The 18,491-nt window shown below is 42.6% G+C and overlaps 1 protein-coding gene across 4 annotated transcripts in view; it reads right to left on the bottom strand.

Annotated features, from left to right (window-relative positions):
* The window catches only part of LOC109890826 (metabotropic glutamate receptor 4), a 373,677-nt gene that overhangs the window by 84,551 nt on the left and 270,635 nt on the right, over positions 1–18,491 (bottom strand). For all 4 annotated transcript variants that reach the window (XM_031824745.1, XM_031824748.1, XM_031824746.1 and 1 more), the window contains 3 exons: positions 10,393–10,528; positions 8,282–8,436; positions 6,785–6,925 (listed from right to left, as the gene is read on the bottom strand). In XM_031824745.1, coding sequence (XP_031680605.1) covers positions 6,785–6,925; positions 8,282–8,436; positions 10,393–10,528 — 432 coding nt within the window. The remainder of the gene's footprint in view (positions 1–6,784; positions 6,926–8,281; positions 8,437–10,392; positions 10,529–18,491) is intronic.

Genomic DNA, 18,491 nt, shown 5'->3' with positions numbered 1-18,491 from the left:
CCCATCACTGCGACCTGTATGCTCTCATTGGCTGGCCCTCACTACATATTCGTCGCCAAACCCACTGGCTCCAGGTCATCTACAAGCCTTTGCTTGGTAAAGCCCCGCCTTATCTCAGCTCACTGGTCACCATAGCAACACCTACCCGTATCATGTGCTTCACCAGGTATACTTCACTGGTCATCCCCAAAGCCAACACTTACTTTGGCCGCCTTTCCTTACAGTTCTCTGCTGCCAATGACTGGAACGAATTGCAGAAATCACTGAAGCTGGAGTCTTATATCTCCCTCTCTAACTTTAAACATCTGCTGTCAGAGCAGTTTACCGATCACTGTACCTGTACACAGCCAATCTGTAAATAGCACACCCAACTACCTCATCCCCATATTGTTACTTATCCTCTTGCTCTTTTGCACCCCAGTATCTCTACTTGCACATCATCATCTGCATATCTATCACTCCAGTGTTAATGCTAATTTTGAATTATTTTGCCTCTATGGTCTATTTATTGCCTTACCTCCCTACTCATCTACATTTGCACACACTGTACATAGATTTTTCTATTGTGTTATTGACTGTATGGTTGTTTATGTGTAACTCTGTGTTGTTTTTGTCACACTGATTTGCTTTATCTTGGCCAGGTCGCAGTTGTAAATGAGAACTTGTTCTCAATTGGCCAACCTGGTTAAATAAAGGTGAAATAAAAAGAATACAAAATTTATATAAAAAAAGTCTGACCACAAGTCAGAGACCACTATGATGACACACCAAACATGTTAGATGGTTCGCGGGAAAAGAGCAGGAAAAGGCTTTTGTAGGATAGAGTCAAAGCTATGTCTTCCAAAAGATTATCTAACTTGAGTAAACGCTTGGGAGGTAAGGATGACAACAGTGGTGTAGTCTACGGCGATACAGATATCACTTATTATTGATATCTACACTGCTGCTCTCTCATTTCTCTATTTGCGCCTTTGTGGTTGTTGTGGATGGCTGTTCACCATTGAACCCAATAATGGTTGAATTCAAGAAGTTTAAGCTGCCTATCAATAATTGTTTTTGAAACCAATTGACAGCCAGTGAAAAATGCGCTCTTGCAGCAACTGCATATTGCGGATCCCAGTTTATGGAATAAAAGTGGGGCTTTTATTGCGCAATCTAATTCATGCTGATAAAAAAAAATAAAAAAAACACATAGGCCTAATGGACACATACTCAAACTCGCACACTTTTAATAGACTTAAAGGGGCAATCTGTAGTTGCTATATCCATTTCTGGACTTATAAATGATATATACAGTGCATTCAGAAAGTATTCAGACCCCTTGAACTTTTTCACATTTTTACAGCCTTATTCAAAAATGTATTTTTAAAAATTACCTCATCAAACTACACACAATATCCCATAATGAATAACTATTTTTTTGTACATTTTTGCAAATGTATAAAAATCCCACCGGAAATCACATTTACATAAGTATTCAGACCCTTTACTCTGTGCTTTGTTGATGCACCTTTGGCAGCGGTTACAGCATCAATTCTTCTTGGGTATGACACTACAAGCTTGGCAGATCCTCTCAAGCTCTGTCAGGTTGAATGGGGAGCGTCGCTGCACAGCTATTTTCAGGTCTCTCCAGAGATGTTCAATCTGGTTCAAGTCTGGGCTCTGGCTTGGCCACTCAAGGACATTCAGTGACTTGTCCCGAAGCCACTCCTGTGTTGTATTAGCTGTGTGATTAGGGACATCATCCTGTTGGAAGGTGAACCTTTGCCCCAGCCAGGGGTCCTGAGCACTCTGGAGCAGGTTTTTATCAAGGATATCTCTGTACTTAGCTCCATTCATCTTTCCCTCGATCCTGACTAGTTTCCCAGTGCCTGCTGGTGAAAAACATCCCCACAGCATGATGCTGTCACCACCATGCTTCAACGTAGGTGCCAGGTTTCCTCCAGACGTGACGCTTGGCATTCAGGCCAAAGAGTTCAATCTTGGTTTCATCAGACCAGAGAATCTTGTTGTTCATGGTCTGAGATTCTTTAGGTGCCTTTTGGCAAACTCCAAGCGGGCTGTCATGTGCCTTTTACTGGGGATTGGCTTCCGTCTGGCCACTCTACCATAAAGGCCTGATTGGTGGAGTGCTGCAAAAATGGTTGTCCTTCTGGAAGGTTCTGCCATCTCTACAGAGGATCTCTGGAGCTCTGTCAGAGTGACAGCACCTACCTGACCAAGTGCCTTCTCACCCGATTGGTCAGTTTGGCCGGGCAGCCAAGTCCGGGAAGTATCTTGGTGGTTCCAAACTTCTTCAATTAAAAAATGATGGGGGCCACTGTGTTTTTAGGGACCTTAAATGCTGCAGAAATGTGTTGGTACCCTTCCCCAGATCTGTGCCTTGACACAATCCTGTCTCGGAGCTCTATGGACAATTCCTTCGACCTCATGGATTGGATTTTGCTCTGACATGCACTGTCAACTGTGGGACCTTATTTAGACAGGTGTGTGCCTTTCCAAATCATGTCCAATCAATTGGATTTATGATTGGTGGACTCCAATCACCTCAAGGATAATCAATGGAAACAGGATGCACCTGAGCTAAATTTCGAGTCTCATAGCAAAGGGTTTGAATACTTACGTAAATAAGGTATTTCTGTTTTTATTTCGAATAGATTTGTAAAAATGTCTAAACCTGTTTTCACTTTGTCATTGTGGAGGATTTGTATTTATTTAATACATTTTAGAATAACGTAACAAAATGTGAAAAAAAGTCTAGGGGCTGACTACATTCCGAAGGCACTGTGTGTATATATATATATATATCCATTCATTCATTCTTGAAGAATATTACTTATAAATGCCTCATGAGCTTAGTTAAACTGTCACACTCCAAGAGAACCCAAAATATAAGCTTGTTTTTCTCCAATGTTTGTAAACATTGTAAATGTAAACAAATGCGGTATACCCTCATAACATGGTTAAAACAATAATTTTTATATCATGTGTGTCAGTCCTTGCATCCACAACTCTGTCTATTAATCTGAGAGTGGTTACTTTTCTCCAGGCTCATCCCTCGGGGTGACCGTTTTGTTGTCCTTTGTGGCTTAGGAGTCTGTTACCTGTCTTCTGAGGACAGACAACTCTGTAGCTCAGAGCTCACAGCATAGGAATGAAACCCTTTAGATACCATGATTCGATGGGAGATGGAGGCTAGGTGGTTTGACTTGAATTCACCCGCTTAGACACAGCTACTAATCCGTAGCTTTGGTAGAAAAGGATTTCTTTGTCCTCAAACTTGCGTTGCGTTCTAGGTTGTTTGACTTTTCAGACCCTCCTGCAGCTGGAGTCACGTAGTCTTGTCGTAAATTCTATACTCACAGGTTTTATACCCTTGGGTCAGAAGTGGACGTAACCGCATTTAGGGCAATTCTCTGGGCGTACCAAGTTAATGAGGCAAGGCTAGATTTTCTCAAATCCCATTTTAGACAACTAACTTAACATTTCATCTTCCCCAAAACATCATCTTTGATTTGGATATTTTCCATACAACGTACAATGTGTAAACATCAAACATATACTAGGAAAACCCTTCACATTACAATGTTTTCGTAATAATGTCATCTATTGACCTTTAATAACAGGACAAAAATGACATACATTTTCATAGTCCACCTATCATCATGACCACCATTGTGGCTGACGGAAACCATTGTTCCAAAGTCCCTTTATTTCATGTTTAATGTTCTGATGTTGGTTCTCCATAGTGACAGGACAAAGGAATTTGTCTGTGGCCTGAGATTTACAAGGGGCGTTGGGCCAAAAGAATATGGCACCACAACAAACCTGCCAAGAGAGGGCCGCCCAAACATGTTTGGTGTTCGCCAAAAGGCATATGGAAGAAGGTTCTCTGGTCAGATGACACTAAAATTGAGCTTTTTGGCCATCAAGGAAAACGCTATGTCTGGCACGAACCCAACACCTCTCATCAGCCCGAGAATATCATCCCTACAGTGAAGCATGGTGGTGGCAGCATTATGCTGTGGGGATGTTTTTGATCGGCAGGTACTGGTGGATGGTGCTAAATACAGGGAAATTCTTGAGGGAAACTTGTTTCAGTCTTCCAGAGATTTGAGTCTGGGACGAGGGTTCACCTTCCAGCAGTACAATGACCCAAAGAAAACTGCTAAAGCAACTCTCGAGTGGTTTAAGGGGAAACATTTAAATGTCTTGGAATGGCCTAGTCAAAGCCCAGACCTCAATCCAATTGAGAATCTGTAGTATGACTTAAAGATTGACGTACACAAGCAGAACCCATCCAACTTGAAGGAGCTGGAGCAGTTTTGCCTTGAAGAATGGGCATACATCCCAGTAGCGTGATGTGTCAAGTTAATAGAGACACACCCCAAGAGACTTGAATTGCTGAAAAAGGTGGGTCTACAAAGTATTGACTTTGGGGGGGTGAATAGTTTGTCGTATTTCTTGTTTGTTTCACATCTTCAAAGTGGTAGGCATGTTGTGTAAATCAAAAGTAAATCAAAAATACAACCCCCCCCAAAAAAATAAATTTTAATTCCAGGTTGTAAGGCAACAAAATAAGAAAAATGCCAAGGGGGGTGAATAATTTCGCAAGGCCTTTGCCCTCCCAGTCATGTGAAATCCATAGATTAGAGCGTAATGCATTTATTTTAATTGACTGATTTCCTTTTATGAACTGTTACTCAGTAAAATGATTGCATGATTGTTCAGTATAAAAAAAATGTATTTAACAGATGCTCTTTTCCATGCAACATACAGTAATGACTGCATACATTTTTGCATACTGGTCCCCTGTGAGAATTGAACCCACAACACTGGCATTGCAAGGATCAATACCAATTCTCTACCAACTGAGCAACACAGGACAATATTTCAAGGTAGTGCTACTGTATCTAGCAGAATAGTGTAGCAGACAAGCGATCGCTAACTAACTGTAAGCAATTTTAGCTAGCTGGATAATCATGTTGCACTAACTGTGAGGCAAAATGATTTATTTATTTAACGTTAAATTCAGAAAATCTGTTTGCTAGCAAACACGACAATGATTACTTTTTCACATTGCATGTCATCTCCCATTTCCAAGCGTATTGTTCCATTTTAAAGAAAAGACCGGGCAGGCTTCCAAATGTCTTGTTTTGTACCACATGTGAGTTCAAGCTTTTAGATTGGCGAAGGCTTCAGCCACAAAGAGCAATTTGGATGTCAAGAAGTGCCCAAAAAATAACATTCAGGCACATATGATTCACCTCCTCACACAAATATGTCTTTTGAGTTGTTGCCACATTAGTCCAGAGCAGCTGTGTCAGAATGCATTGAAACCAATCTATCTCAGTGTGTAACGATCATGCATGGTTGAGTTGATGAGTCAATGAGCTGATGATGTCTCAGTCCCCCAACACTTCCTCCTCCAGGTCCCATTTCTCCAACCTCTACTCAGATCATTCAGCTCATTGCTAACTTGTCATCATATGAGTCAATTATTTTGTGGGTAGCTATAGACATATAGCTATATCCTGACAGTGTTTTTTCTTCTCTCAGATTGGTCATTCACACAGAGCTAGTTAATCCATGAAAGAGTGGTGCAGTAGACAGCTGCACTGAAAGGATATGACTGGCATTAGTCTTCTGTATAGATGGACAACATTAATCTGTTTAAATCTTGACATGTCCATTTTTAATTGTGGATTTTTGTATTACTGGTGTGGGTGAAGAGAGATGGCCTCTAATCAACTTATAGTTTTCAGTTGAATGCCTTGCTGCACTCCCATTAAGACAGCAGTACTAGCCTAAAGGACCTAAAACCCACACAGCAGAGAACAAAGGGAGAAAATTCTGCTATTAGTGCAGCGTTCGCCAGTTTTGTAGTATATTATGAGAACTTAGTTGCAATTCTATGGAGCAGTGTGGTTAAACAAACACACTTACAAAGTATTACCATTATTGGCTTTTATTGAAAGCCAATTACAACATGACTATGAATTATGCTTGCCTCATGAATTCTGAGGATTTCCATTTGCTACATGCATTTTGAATGCAAGCGAATGCCTATTATATGATTTTTGGTGTTCCGTATTTTCTAATTGTTCTTTCCACACTTTGACACAGTGATAGCTATTATTGCACCACCATGACTGCAAGTTTCCCACATAAGAAAATCAAACAATTTGACAACTGCAATAGCAACAGGCTTCATTTCATTTTAAACTAATAGGTAATTAACGAGACAATATTTTCCTTGTGAAATTAACTGTTTCAAACCATCAATATACTACTGGCCTGCACGTCTTCTCTCATGTACAGATAGATTCTTAGAACAGCTAGAGAGGTCTTTAGCTCCAAGTCCAGATTGAAAGGCTCGAGTGAATCTGTGATGATCAAACAATCTCCAGCACACGAAGACAGAACACTCCGGGACACAGCTGGATAGCATATGGCAGTGAGCCTGGAGGTGGAGATGTTTAACCATGCAGACCTGCTATTACATCGTTCTGTTGCCATCTGGGAGGACAGTCGAACAGTCTACTCAGCAGAAACACATGGCTCTCGTAATACCTCATCACATGGAGATACATTTTGAATCCAGCTAATGTTGTACCTCTCTAGCTTTAGCTGGTGTACACACTTCAGCCATGTGCCAAAGCTGTTATGTTCTAAGATAAGGACAGGCTTTCACTGTCCTTACCTGCGAAACATAACACTTTTCCAATGGTAGTTAAGATCAGTAAAGCTGCAATGGTGTGAAAGGAAAGGAGAATTGTCTTACTTGTGCATTTCTTCAGCCCGGAACCTTTCTTCAAAGCGTGTCGGCTCAGCTTGCAGGCGAAGTTGTTCTCCCAGAACTCAGCAAACCAGATATTTCTCCTGTTGTTCTCCAGTGTGCGGCTGATGAAGTAACGATCAAACCCTGGAAGAGATTGCTCAGATTGTCATTGAAGTGCACTGGCTCTGGCAACAGTGTCAGTGCTAACATGGGTATTGACATGTGGGGGAATGTAGTGACATGCTCTGTAATGATGCTTTTGGGTAAACAACATTTTCTGACAGGGTGAACAGTGAATGTATTGATAATGGCTGATTCTGTTATAGACCAGAGTTTTGGCTTGGCTGGCTGACTGAATGGGTAATGACACACACTCTTAGGAAAAAAAAGTGCTATCTAGAACCTTAAAGAGTTATTCGGCCGTCACCATAGGAGAACCCTTATTGGTTCCAGGTAAAACTCATTTGGGTTCCATGTAGAACCATTTCTACAGAGGGTTTTACATGGAACCCAAAAGGGTTCTACCTGGAACCAAAAAGGGTTATCCTATGGGGACACCCGAATAACCCTTTGTTCTAAGAGTGCGGGACAGTAAATGCCTTATCTTTTACAATAGCTTATCAGGACTTAGAAGTGTTCTGTGTTAACAGGAACAGGGTCTCTTGATATTTAAAGCAGGAGTACTTAGTTGCTACAGTACACTACCAATTTCTTGACTTATAAATGTATAAACACACCCATCGATTCTTAAAAAATATAACTTATAAATGCGTTATGAGCTCAGTTCAACTGTTGTACCCCATCAGAACCCAAAATGTAAGCTTTTTTTAATCCAATGTTTCTAAACAATTCAAATCTAAACAATCCCTCTATAGCCTCAAAACATGGTTCAACTATACATTTGATATCATGGATGGTCATTCCTTGCATCTATAGCTCTGTCTATGAATTTGAGAGTGGTTACATTTCTCCAGCCCCATTCCTCAGTATTGTAGTGAAACAGTGGCAGGGAGTTGCTTTGTTATTGTTTCAGTTAAGGATTCTAGCTCTACCAGAGATATCTCTATGTGAAGGGGCATAGCTGCTGACACAATAACGCACTACTGATCCATGTCTAAGTTTGTAAACGAAATGTAATGTTTTCCAATATTTTGTAATATAATCTACAATGGCATGACTAATCTCAATCACTTTATCCTTGTACATTGAGCGAAAGCTACATGAGATCTACCAAATGAATCAATCAATCGGACAATCTTAAATTGATCCCTGCAACCAAAAACATTGAATTTGGTCCCCCCTATCTCCCCACAAATCAATGAATTAATCAAGCAATCAATCAATCGGACAATCTTAAATTGATCCCTGCAACCAAAAACATTGAATTTGGTCCCCCCTATCTCCCCACAAATCAATGAATTAATCAAGCAATCAATCAATCAATTAGCCAATTACAAAGTTGATCACAGCAACCTAGAACATTTCTCTGTTTACCCTCACCTCTGATGGACTGGCGTTTGGGCAGGATGGTGACAGCTCCCTCTGCCATCTCCTCTTGGTGTAACACTGGAGATATCTTTGAGCCCCAGCTGTCTGAGCCCACCCAGATGAAATGGCCAGTCTGGTTGGCCTTCTTGGCTGCTTGGAGTAGCCGCCTGGCACAAGTGGATAAACACATTTAGCTATGAATAATGTATTTGATATTTTGGTAACACTTTCTATGAGCTAAATGTATGAGCAGTACTGCAAAATAACTACTCAATAGTCACTGATATACTGTAGTACACAGCGTTCATGATTCAACTTGAAGGTACAAACTCATTTGGATTCCATTGTATTGGTCTGGCTGGCCTGCACTATAAACAAAGTGATGTGTATGGTCTGGTGTGTTGAAATACCCAGAGAAATCATCCACATTTTTACGAACTAATGTTAACAATAGATCAATACAAATATTTCTCTGAGTTTTTAGTTTGTCACCTTAGTTTGCTAAAGCAAAATGATTGCACAGCGGCAGGTAACATTCACTAATATCAGGACCATAGAGGGCTAAATGAATAAGATTATTTCCAAATGTATCCAGTGTCACTAAGATAAAGTAAGGAAGCATATGTGACCCGATTCGGGAAACTAGGCGTATGTCGCAAGTCACGACTTCGCATACAAATATTTCTTTATCAAAATACGTTTTTTGGCAGAAATGCCTTCTCGAACATGTGAACTTTCATGTGCATTAATATCAAATTTGTATGTCATCTGTAAATACAAATAAAATTCTTAAATTACGAGCCTAGTTGGTTTAGACAAAGAAAAATCAGCAACCTCCCGCTAGCCATGATTGGCTGAGATAATGAGGGGGCTGGACATGCCGAGAGATGAGTTTGGATTGGTCGGTGTTGCATGTTGTTTCTATAAAATGAGCTGCACGTACTGCAGGATAGATAACTGAAAATATGTTGCTACTGCTCTCAATAACATTGTTTCCCTGAATTTATCAGGTGCTATCGACATCAGTGGGAAAAAGTTGTTCTTTTTACTCCATACATTTTCCTTGACACCCAAAAGTACTCCTTACAATTTGAATGCTGGAAAATGGTCCAGTTCACACACTTATCAAGAGAACATCCCTGGTCATCCATAGTGCCTCTGATCTGGCAGACTCACTAAACACACATGCTTCATTTGTAAATTATGTCAGAGTGTGCCCCTGGCTATCCATCAACAATAAAAAATTAAAAAGTGCTGTCTGGTTTGCTTAATATAAGGAAGTTTAAATAGTTTATACTTAAGTACATTGTACCCCTGGCTATTTCAAAAAAATATATATAATTGTGCCGTCTGGTTTAATAAGGAATTTGAAATGTATACTTTTACTCAAGTATGACAATTTAGTACTTTTTCCATCACTGGATGTGGCTGGGGGTTATAGCATTTCTTTCACATGACCCATCAATTAAGACAAGTGTATCTGGGTAAGCGTCATCTATTTATTAAATATTTTTATCTGGACACTTTCTGTTTACCTGGAATATTTCCTTATTGTATTTCCTTATTGTAGGCTACTGCCACTTGTAGTCTTTAGCACATCACCTCAGGTGAATCATTAAAGAGATGGGTGGGGCTGGCTTAATTAAGAGGGTGTGAACAATGCTGAATGGGTGTAGACAAAGGAGAGCTCTAGTCGATACCAGAACATTCAAAGGCCCTCTTTTCAAAAGTGAGTTGACAAGTGTATCAACTTTCAAAGCAGAATTATTTTCCCATTGTTCCTCAAAAATGTGGTGTAAGGTATACCATTTTGTGGCTCTAAGTCTCTACTTTTATCCAATGCAAAAAAAACTAATTCTTATTTTGCTACATAAGACCGAATCCAGGTGGTAAGTCACATATTAACATGAGTTACCGATAGAGTCTAAAAGGGATAATTATGATAGCGCTTGACCAATAACATTTTAAAGTAATTCTACAGTGCATAATTTAAATGTCAAGCTTTTTATTTCTGCCGATTGACTCTTCTCCCTTTAATTAATAATCTTCCATGCATGTTTCTTAAGATTATTATTTTAGTATATTTCATATTCAGCATGTCAATGCTATGATAATACCCTTACCTAATATCATCCTCATTGGCGAAAATGATGACCACCCTTGCGTTTGGGTTTTCTCTTAGTCGGCGGATGACCTTTCCAAACTCTCCAGGCTTTGGCTCCCGGGGAATCTTGACCGACTGAGAGATACACACACCTCCTACAACAGAGACAGAGGAAACACACAGTAGTTGAGTGGCAGTTTAAGTCCACGTTTTCACATTTTACAGATGCTCAACTTGAGCTATCAGTAGATCACCAATAAGAGCAGAGCTCTCAACAACATTCTGCTCTGAGGTTTGTGACTGAGCATGAATCCTTTGGCTTCACTCTTAAGGGGGCAATCTGCATTTGCAACATCCATGGACTTTCAAATGAATGACATATAGCCATTACTTCTTAAATAATAACTTTTAAATGCCTCATGAGCTTAGTTCAAATATCTAAAACCCATCAGAAGCAACAAAATATAATCCAAACACTGTATAGCCTTTACGTTTATTTTGACAAGGACAGTGCACATTAATAAAAATTTCAGTAAAAGTGCAGGATTTAGCCAGCCAACAAATCTTCGACTGCAGTCCCCTGGGCAGGTTATTAAAAACTCTGAAAATGACAATGCAGACAATAAGCAAACACAGAACAACATGGGGGTGGCAGGTAGCCTAGTGGTTAAAGCATTGGACCAGTAACCAAAAGGTTGCTGGATCGAATCCCTGAGCTTACAAGGTAGATATCTGTTGTTCCAGACATGGGAAGCAGTTTTGCTGCCCCTGTAGTCAAACAATTCTGTATCAGAAATGAGCTAGTTTGATTTTTTTTATTTGAGTTACCTTTTCTACCTGATTTTTGAAATAGATTGGAATCAAAAGATGGTTAAAACTATAATTTTGATCTCATGAATGGTCAATCCTTCCATACATTGCTCTGTCTATACATTTGAGAGTGGTTATATTTCACCAGCCCCATCCCTCAGTTGTTTACAAAAACAGTGGTGGGTGCTCTTTGGGGTTCTTTGAACTGCAGTTTACCCCTTTAATAATTACCTTTAAATCCACCTGCTGTAACTTCCCAGTGGGGGGTAGACACAAAACCTAATGCAGCGGACATCACTTGAACCACGTTCATTTTGAACATGTCCTTACCAAGGATAACTTTCATCCAGACACTTAAACTGCGAGGAGAACAGAGACTGTTTGAAATAAGAGACTGCTGAGGGGAGGACGGCTCATTATAATGGCTAGAACGGAGCAAATGAAATGGCATCAAACACATGTTTGATGTACAGTATTTGATACCATTCCACTCATTCTGCTCCAGCCATTGACACGAGCCCGTCCTCCCCAATTAAGGTGCCACCAACCTTGGTGGGTAAGAATATATTTTTCACTAGCCATGTTGGTGGGTGGTCAATTCACGGAGCTCTACAGTGCGAGCATTACATTCGCTAATAAAAATAGTCAAAAGTCAAGTATAAGCACATTAGAGTTAGAAAAATGCTGCAGTTGCTGTTTTCAAAGTATTTCTCCTGTTTTGTTTCAAAGCTGTTAATTGCTCAAATAATTACTAATCCTATATCCCGCAACACTGCCTGGCAGAGGAGCTGAGCTCATTGAGTGATGTGCTGATAGATACATTTTTGGAGGCGCTGCGCACAGACATAAAGTTGGTCAAATTTACTCTAAAGTCTACAAAGTGAGACTTTGTCCTCATGTTTCTTGGCTATTTACATTGTTCAGTTCACAAGCTCGGTTGTTTTTCAACGTTAGTTTGAGTCTGCTGCTTCAACTGATAGCAAAGAGACACCCTAGTCAGATCTCAAATCTCACACACAAGTGACAGGACTCGAGTGGCCCCATTACCATGGTAAACTCCTGCCCTTAAAGGGGCAGCTGAACATTTTCTCTGATATTTTATCTGCCCCTTTTTTTCAATTTTCACCTAAAATGACATACTCAAATCTAACTGCCTGTAGCTCACGACTGTAACGGCTTTCTTCCGTTGAAGGAGAGTCGGACCAAAATGCAGCGTGATGATGATTCATGATATATTTTAATGAAAGAAAACCTATACATACAGAAACTACAAAACTAACGAAATGAAATAATGAAAACCGAAACAGCCCTATCTGGGGCAAACACAAAGACAGGAACAATCACCCACAAAACACACAGTGAAACCCAGGCTACCTAAATATGGTTCCCAATCAGAGACAACGAGAATCACCTGACTCTGATTGAGACAGCCATAGACTATGCTAGACACCCCTACTAAGCCACAATCCCAATACCTACTAAAACCCCCAATACCACAACACAACACAAAATAACCCCATGTCACACCCTGGCCTGACCAAATAAATATATAAACACAAAATACTAAGACCAGGGCGTGACAGAACCCCCCCCCAAGGTGTGGACTCCCGGCCGCACACTAAAACCCATAGGGGAGGGTCCGGGTGGGCGTCTGTCCACGGTGGCGGCTCCGGCTCGGGACGTGGACCCCACTCCAACCAAGTCTTAGTCCCCCTGTAACGCGTCCTTTGATTGGCGACCCTCGCCGCCGACCTAGGCCTAATAACCCTCACCAAGGACCCCACTGGATTGAGGGGCAGCTCGGGACTGACGTAGAAGCTTGGGACTGAGGGGAAGCTCGGGACTGAGGGGTAGCTCGGGACTGAGGGGTAGCTCGGGACTGAGGGGTAGCTCGGGACTGAGGGGTAGCTCGGGACTGAGGGGTAGCTCGGGACTGAGGGGCAGCCCAGCACTGAGGGGAAGCCCAGCACTGAGGGGAAGCCCAGCACTGAGGGAAAGCCCAGCACTGAGGGGAAGCCCAGCACTGAGGGGAAGCCCAGCACTGAGAGAAAGCTCAGCACTGGTTGACTGGCAGATCTGGAAGAGTCTGGTTGACTGGCAGATCTGGAAGAGTCTGGTTGACTGGCAGATCTGGAAGAGTCTGGTTGACTGGCAGATCTGGAAGAGTCTGGTTGACTGGCAGATCTGGAAGAGTCTGGTTGACTGGCAGATCTGGAAGAGTCTGGCTGACTGGCAGATCTGGAAGAGTCTGGCTGACTGGCAGATCTGGAAGAGTCTGGCTAACTGGCGGATCTGGCTGCTCCATGCAGACTGGCGGATCTGGCTGCTCCATGCAGACTGGCGGCTCTGGCTGCTCCATGCAGACTGGAGGCTCTGGCTGCTCCATGCGGACTGGCAGCTCTGGCTGCTCCATGCAGACTGGCAGCTCTGGCTGCTCCTGCTCCATGCAGACTGGCAGCTCTGGCTGCTCCATGCAGACTGGCAGCTATGGCTGCTCCATGCAGACTGGCAGCTCTGGCTGCTCCATGCAGACTGACATCTCTGGCTGCTCCATGCAGACTGACATCTCTGGCTGCTCCATGCAGACTGACATCTCTGGCTGCTCCATGCAGACTGACAGCTCAGGCTGCTCCATGCAGGCTGACAGCTCTGGCTGCTCCATGCAGACTGGCAGCTCTGGCTGCTCCATGCAGACTGGCAGCTCTGGCTGCTCCATGCAGACTGGCATCTCTGGCTGCTCCATGCAGATTGGCAGCTCAGGCTGCTCCATGCAGACTGGCAGCTCTGGCTGCTCCATGCAGATTGGCAGCTCTGGCTGCTCCATACAGACTGGCAGCTCTGGCTGCTCCATGCAGACTGGCAGCTCTGGCTGCTCCATGCAGACTGACAGCTCTGGCTGCTCCATGCAGACTGACATCTCTGGCTGCTCCATGCAGACTGACATCTCTGGCTGCTCCATGCAGACGGACAGCTCAGGCTGCTCCATGCAGGCTGGCAGCTCTGGCTGCTCCATGCAGGCTGGCAGCTCTGGCTGCTCCATGCAGACTGGCAGCTCTGGCTGCTCCATGCAGACTGGCAGCTCTGGCTGCTCCATGCAGATTGGCAGCTCAGGCTGCTCCATGCAGGCTGGCAGCTCTGGCTGCGCTGAACAGGCAGGAGACTCCGGCTGCGCTGAACAGGCAGGAGACTCCAGCAGCGCTGTAGAGAAAGAAGGCTCTGGCAGCGCTGAACATGCGGGAGACTCTGGCAGCGCAGGAGAGGAGAAAGGCTCTGGCAGCGCTAAACAGGTGGGACGCACTGAAGGCCTGGTGCGTGGTGCTGGTACTGGTGGTACTGGACCGAGGACACGCACAGGAAGCCTGGTGCGGGGAGCTGCCATCGGAGGACTGGTGTGTGAAGGTGGCACAGGATGGACCGGACCGTGAAGGCGTACTGGAGAACCTGAGAGCAGGACTGGCACAGGACGTGCAAGGCTAGGGAGGTGCACAGGAGGCCTGATGCTTGAGACTGGCACCATCTTCACCAGCCGACTAACATGCACCTCAGGACGAGTATGGAGCGCTGACCCAGGTGCCATCAAATCCCCGACACGCTCCGTCGGGCGACTATCTTGCATACTACGCCAAATCAACTGCTCTCTCTCTTCACTCTCCTCCAATTCTATTAACAACTCCTCGAGTGTCTCCTCATCTCCCATCTGTTCACTCTCCTCCATTCTGTTCAATAATTCCTCGACCCTCTCAGACTCAGCCCTCAGCTTCGCCGATAGCTCCGATAACATCCATGGCTCTTTACGGTAGACAGGGGGAGTTGGCTCAGGTCTGAACCCTGACTCTGCCACACTCTCCCTGAGCCCCCCCCCCCAAGAAATGTTTGGGGCTGACTCTCGGTCTCCCGTCCGCGCCGCCATGCCTGCTTCGCCAACTCCATTCTCCTATAGCCTGCTTCGCACTGCTCCTGCTGCCGCTGTTGCCTGTTACCACGCCACTTGGTCCGGGTGTGGTGGGTGATTCTGTAACGGCTTTCTTCCGTTGAAGGAGAGTCGGACCAAAATGCAGCGTGATGATGATTCATGATATATTTTAATGAAGGAAAACATATACATACAGAAACTACAAAACTAACTAAATTAAATAATGAAAACCGAAACAGCCCTATCTGGTGCAAACACAAAGACAGGTACAATCACCCACAAAACACACAGTGAAACCCAGGCTACCTAAATATGGTTCCCAATCAGAGACAACGAGAATCACCTGACTCTGATTGAGAACTGCCTCAGGCAGCCATAGACTATGCTAGACACCCCTACTCAGCCACAATCCCAATACCTACTAAAACCCCAAATACCACAACACAACACAAAATAACCCCATGTCACACCCTGGCCTGACCAAATAAATATATAAACACAAAATACTAAGACCAGGGCGTGACAACGACCTGAAGCAAGGATGTGCATATTATTGATACCATTTGAAGGGAAACTCTTTGAAGTTTGTGGAAATGTGAAATGAATGTAGGAGGATATAACACATTAGACCTGGTAAAAGATAATGCAAAGAAGAAAACATGCGTTTTTGGTTTTTAAAAATTGTACCATCATCTTTGAAATGCAAGAGAAAGGCCATAATGTATTATTCCAGCCCAGGCGCAACTTAGATTTTGCCCACTAGATCGATTTTTTATGGAAAAATAAGACTCCCACAAACACGATGGTGTTCTTCAATTTGAGACTTGTCTGAAGTCGGTACAGTCGATCTGCCATCTTCTGTCTGTTGTGCCCAGACAGTTTGGGCTACATACTGTGAAAAGGTAAGTCAGTTGTTTTGCTCTAGGATGCCCACAGGCCTCAAAAGGCTCGTCTGAACGTCCCCCGGTACCAGCTGAATCTTTTTTATTGAAGTAATGTATATAGGGAGATTGTTTAGTGCCCAAAATTAGGGGTTAAATACATGTCACATTTTTTTATGTTTCAGATATAGAACAGACCAGTCGGAACAAACTGCTTTCTACATATATATTTTTTTTAATCTTTATTTAACTAGGCAAGTCAGTTAAGAACAAATTCTTATTTTCAATGACAGCCAAGGAACATATAGATTTTTACTTTGTCAGCTCAGGGCTTTGATCTTCCAACCTTTCGGTTACAAGTCCAACACTCTAACCACTAGGCTATCTTGGGGGGCAACTCTCTGTTGTTCCATGTAGTGAATCTTTTATTCAATGCATTTATATGGGCTACATTTTTCATCAAATAATTTTGATTATTTATTACAATTACAATTTAAAATCAAATAGCTGAATTAATAGCTGTATGACCTTCTTTAAAACAATTCCATATAGCTCAATATAACCTCTATTTAGCCTGTGCAGCTTCACAGAGGGATTAAACATTCTAAATGCTCACCTTTTGGGTCAGTGGACTGGTACAATTGATCAAGTAGTTTCTCCTGGTTGTTGCCTTTTTGGTTGTGTGGTCATTCATAGCATTTTGTCTACTTGATCCTCTTGAGTCACTTTAGAACCGGACCATGCATCATGCCATTGTGTTCTCCCCTCAAGCAATGTTTAGCTGACTCCACAAGTCGTCATTAAGTCAGTGTGTGTGTGTGTTGATAGCACACACTCCAGTAACTCAACCTCAACGCTCTGACTGAATAAATGTTTTTCCTGTACTATACAGTATTTAACAATATTGTTTTGACACAGTAGTAAATGAATGTGCTTAATTTCACAAAAAATGATTAGCAAAATATATGTCTGTTCATTTCATGTAAACAATTATCCTTCCCCCCCTTGGCAAAAAAAAACCTAATAACCAGTTAACTATATTTTTTGGACATAGCGGCAGATGCGCTTGATTTCCCTCCCTTTTATTATACATAGTCATTAGCATAATATCATAGCAATAGATATATGCTGCGTGTCATGGTGGTTTAAAAATGCTTGGGATCTGCATTGGATTAGGTGCACCACTGATTGCCAATTGAACCACTTGCACTCCTATATTGATGTTGTATCAAAATATCGATATGTGTGATTAAGAGCATATTATTTGTATTTGTATTTATTATGGATCCTCATTAGCAGCAGCTAGTCTTCCTGGGTACCAGCAAAATTAAGGCAGTTAATACAATTTGACAATTTCAATGCGACATTACAATACATTCACAGATTATTGTGGCCTCGAGTAAGCTTATGATGTTACTTTACACACTAGGGTAGCGTACTGTGTATCACATAGACAACTGTACCTGGAAGGTTCATCTGAACCATAAATTAAACTGACCAGAGCCTTTGAACTCTGTGCACACCACTAGAGGAGTGGCCCAAACCTGACAGACTGAGAAAATCTCCTGCATATAGGGACCAAGCTGAGTTGGGTGGCAGAGGTTTCAAGCAAAACAGTTGACTTCCTCCTGACCTCAATCAAACTTCAACGAGGCAGAGCTGCCTTGGCAGACTGCCTGTCCCCTGTGCAGTATTATGCAATCTATGTGCACAACAAGCCTTTAGAATGGGAGAGCTGGGAATTCTTCAAATATTTTGTTGTATGATTATATTTGTTGCCGTATTAGTACACTTTCAGAAAATAGGGTTCCAAAAGGATTCTTCGGCTGTACCCATATGATAACCCTTTTTGGTTCCATGTAGAACCGTCTGTGGAAAGGTTTCTACCTGGAACCCAAAAGGGTTATCCTATGAGGACGGCGAAAGTACCCTTTTAGGTTCCAGATAGCACCTTTTTTTAACAGTGTAAAGTACATAGACAATGTCTGCCATATTTAGAATAATTTACAGACAAGGCGATTTGTAAATCTGCCATTTTCTTCAGTCTCACATCAGGCTTGATATAAAAATAAGGTAGTAGAAACACTAGCTGCATGTTTAGAGCAAAACACAACTCACATATAACTGACTATGTATCAAGCACAGCTCCCTTTGACTACCTTTTCTCGAGCAAGCTGATAGGGTCACGGACCATGTGGAAACCGAGGTCATTGATGCATCGCAATACAATGTTTGCTTGTTGAGCTCAAGTCAAGGTGTTTTCTTCGTGCGTAAACATGTCTCAGGAACTGCCAGGTATGCTTGTTTGTTCTGTAGATTGAGAGCCAAGCATTTAGGGGATTGAGTCATTTAAAAACGGTATTATGTGTCACGCCCTGATCTGAATCCCCTGTCCTTGTGCTTGTCGCCCATCTTCCCCACTTATCCTCTCTGTATTTATACTTGGGTTTTCTGTCTGTCTGTGTCAGTTCGTCTTGTTTGTCAAGCTTACCAGCGTTTGTTTTGTCAGCGCCT

Source organism: Oncorhynchus kisutch, linkage group LG5, assembly GCF_002021735.2.
Source record: "Oncorhynchus kisutch isolate 150728-3 linkage group LG5, Okis_V2, whole genome shotgun sequence".
Lineage (NCBI taxonomy): Eukaryota > Metazoa > Chordata > Actinopteri > Salmoniformes > Salmonidae > Oncorhynchus > Oncorhynchus kisutch.
The sequence above is the reverse complement of the archived record's forward strand: the minus strand, read 5'-3'. Positions and strand labels throughout refer to the sequence as shown.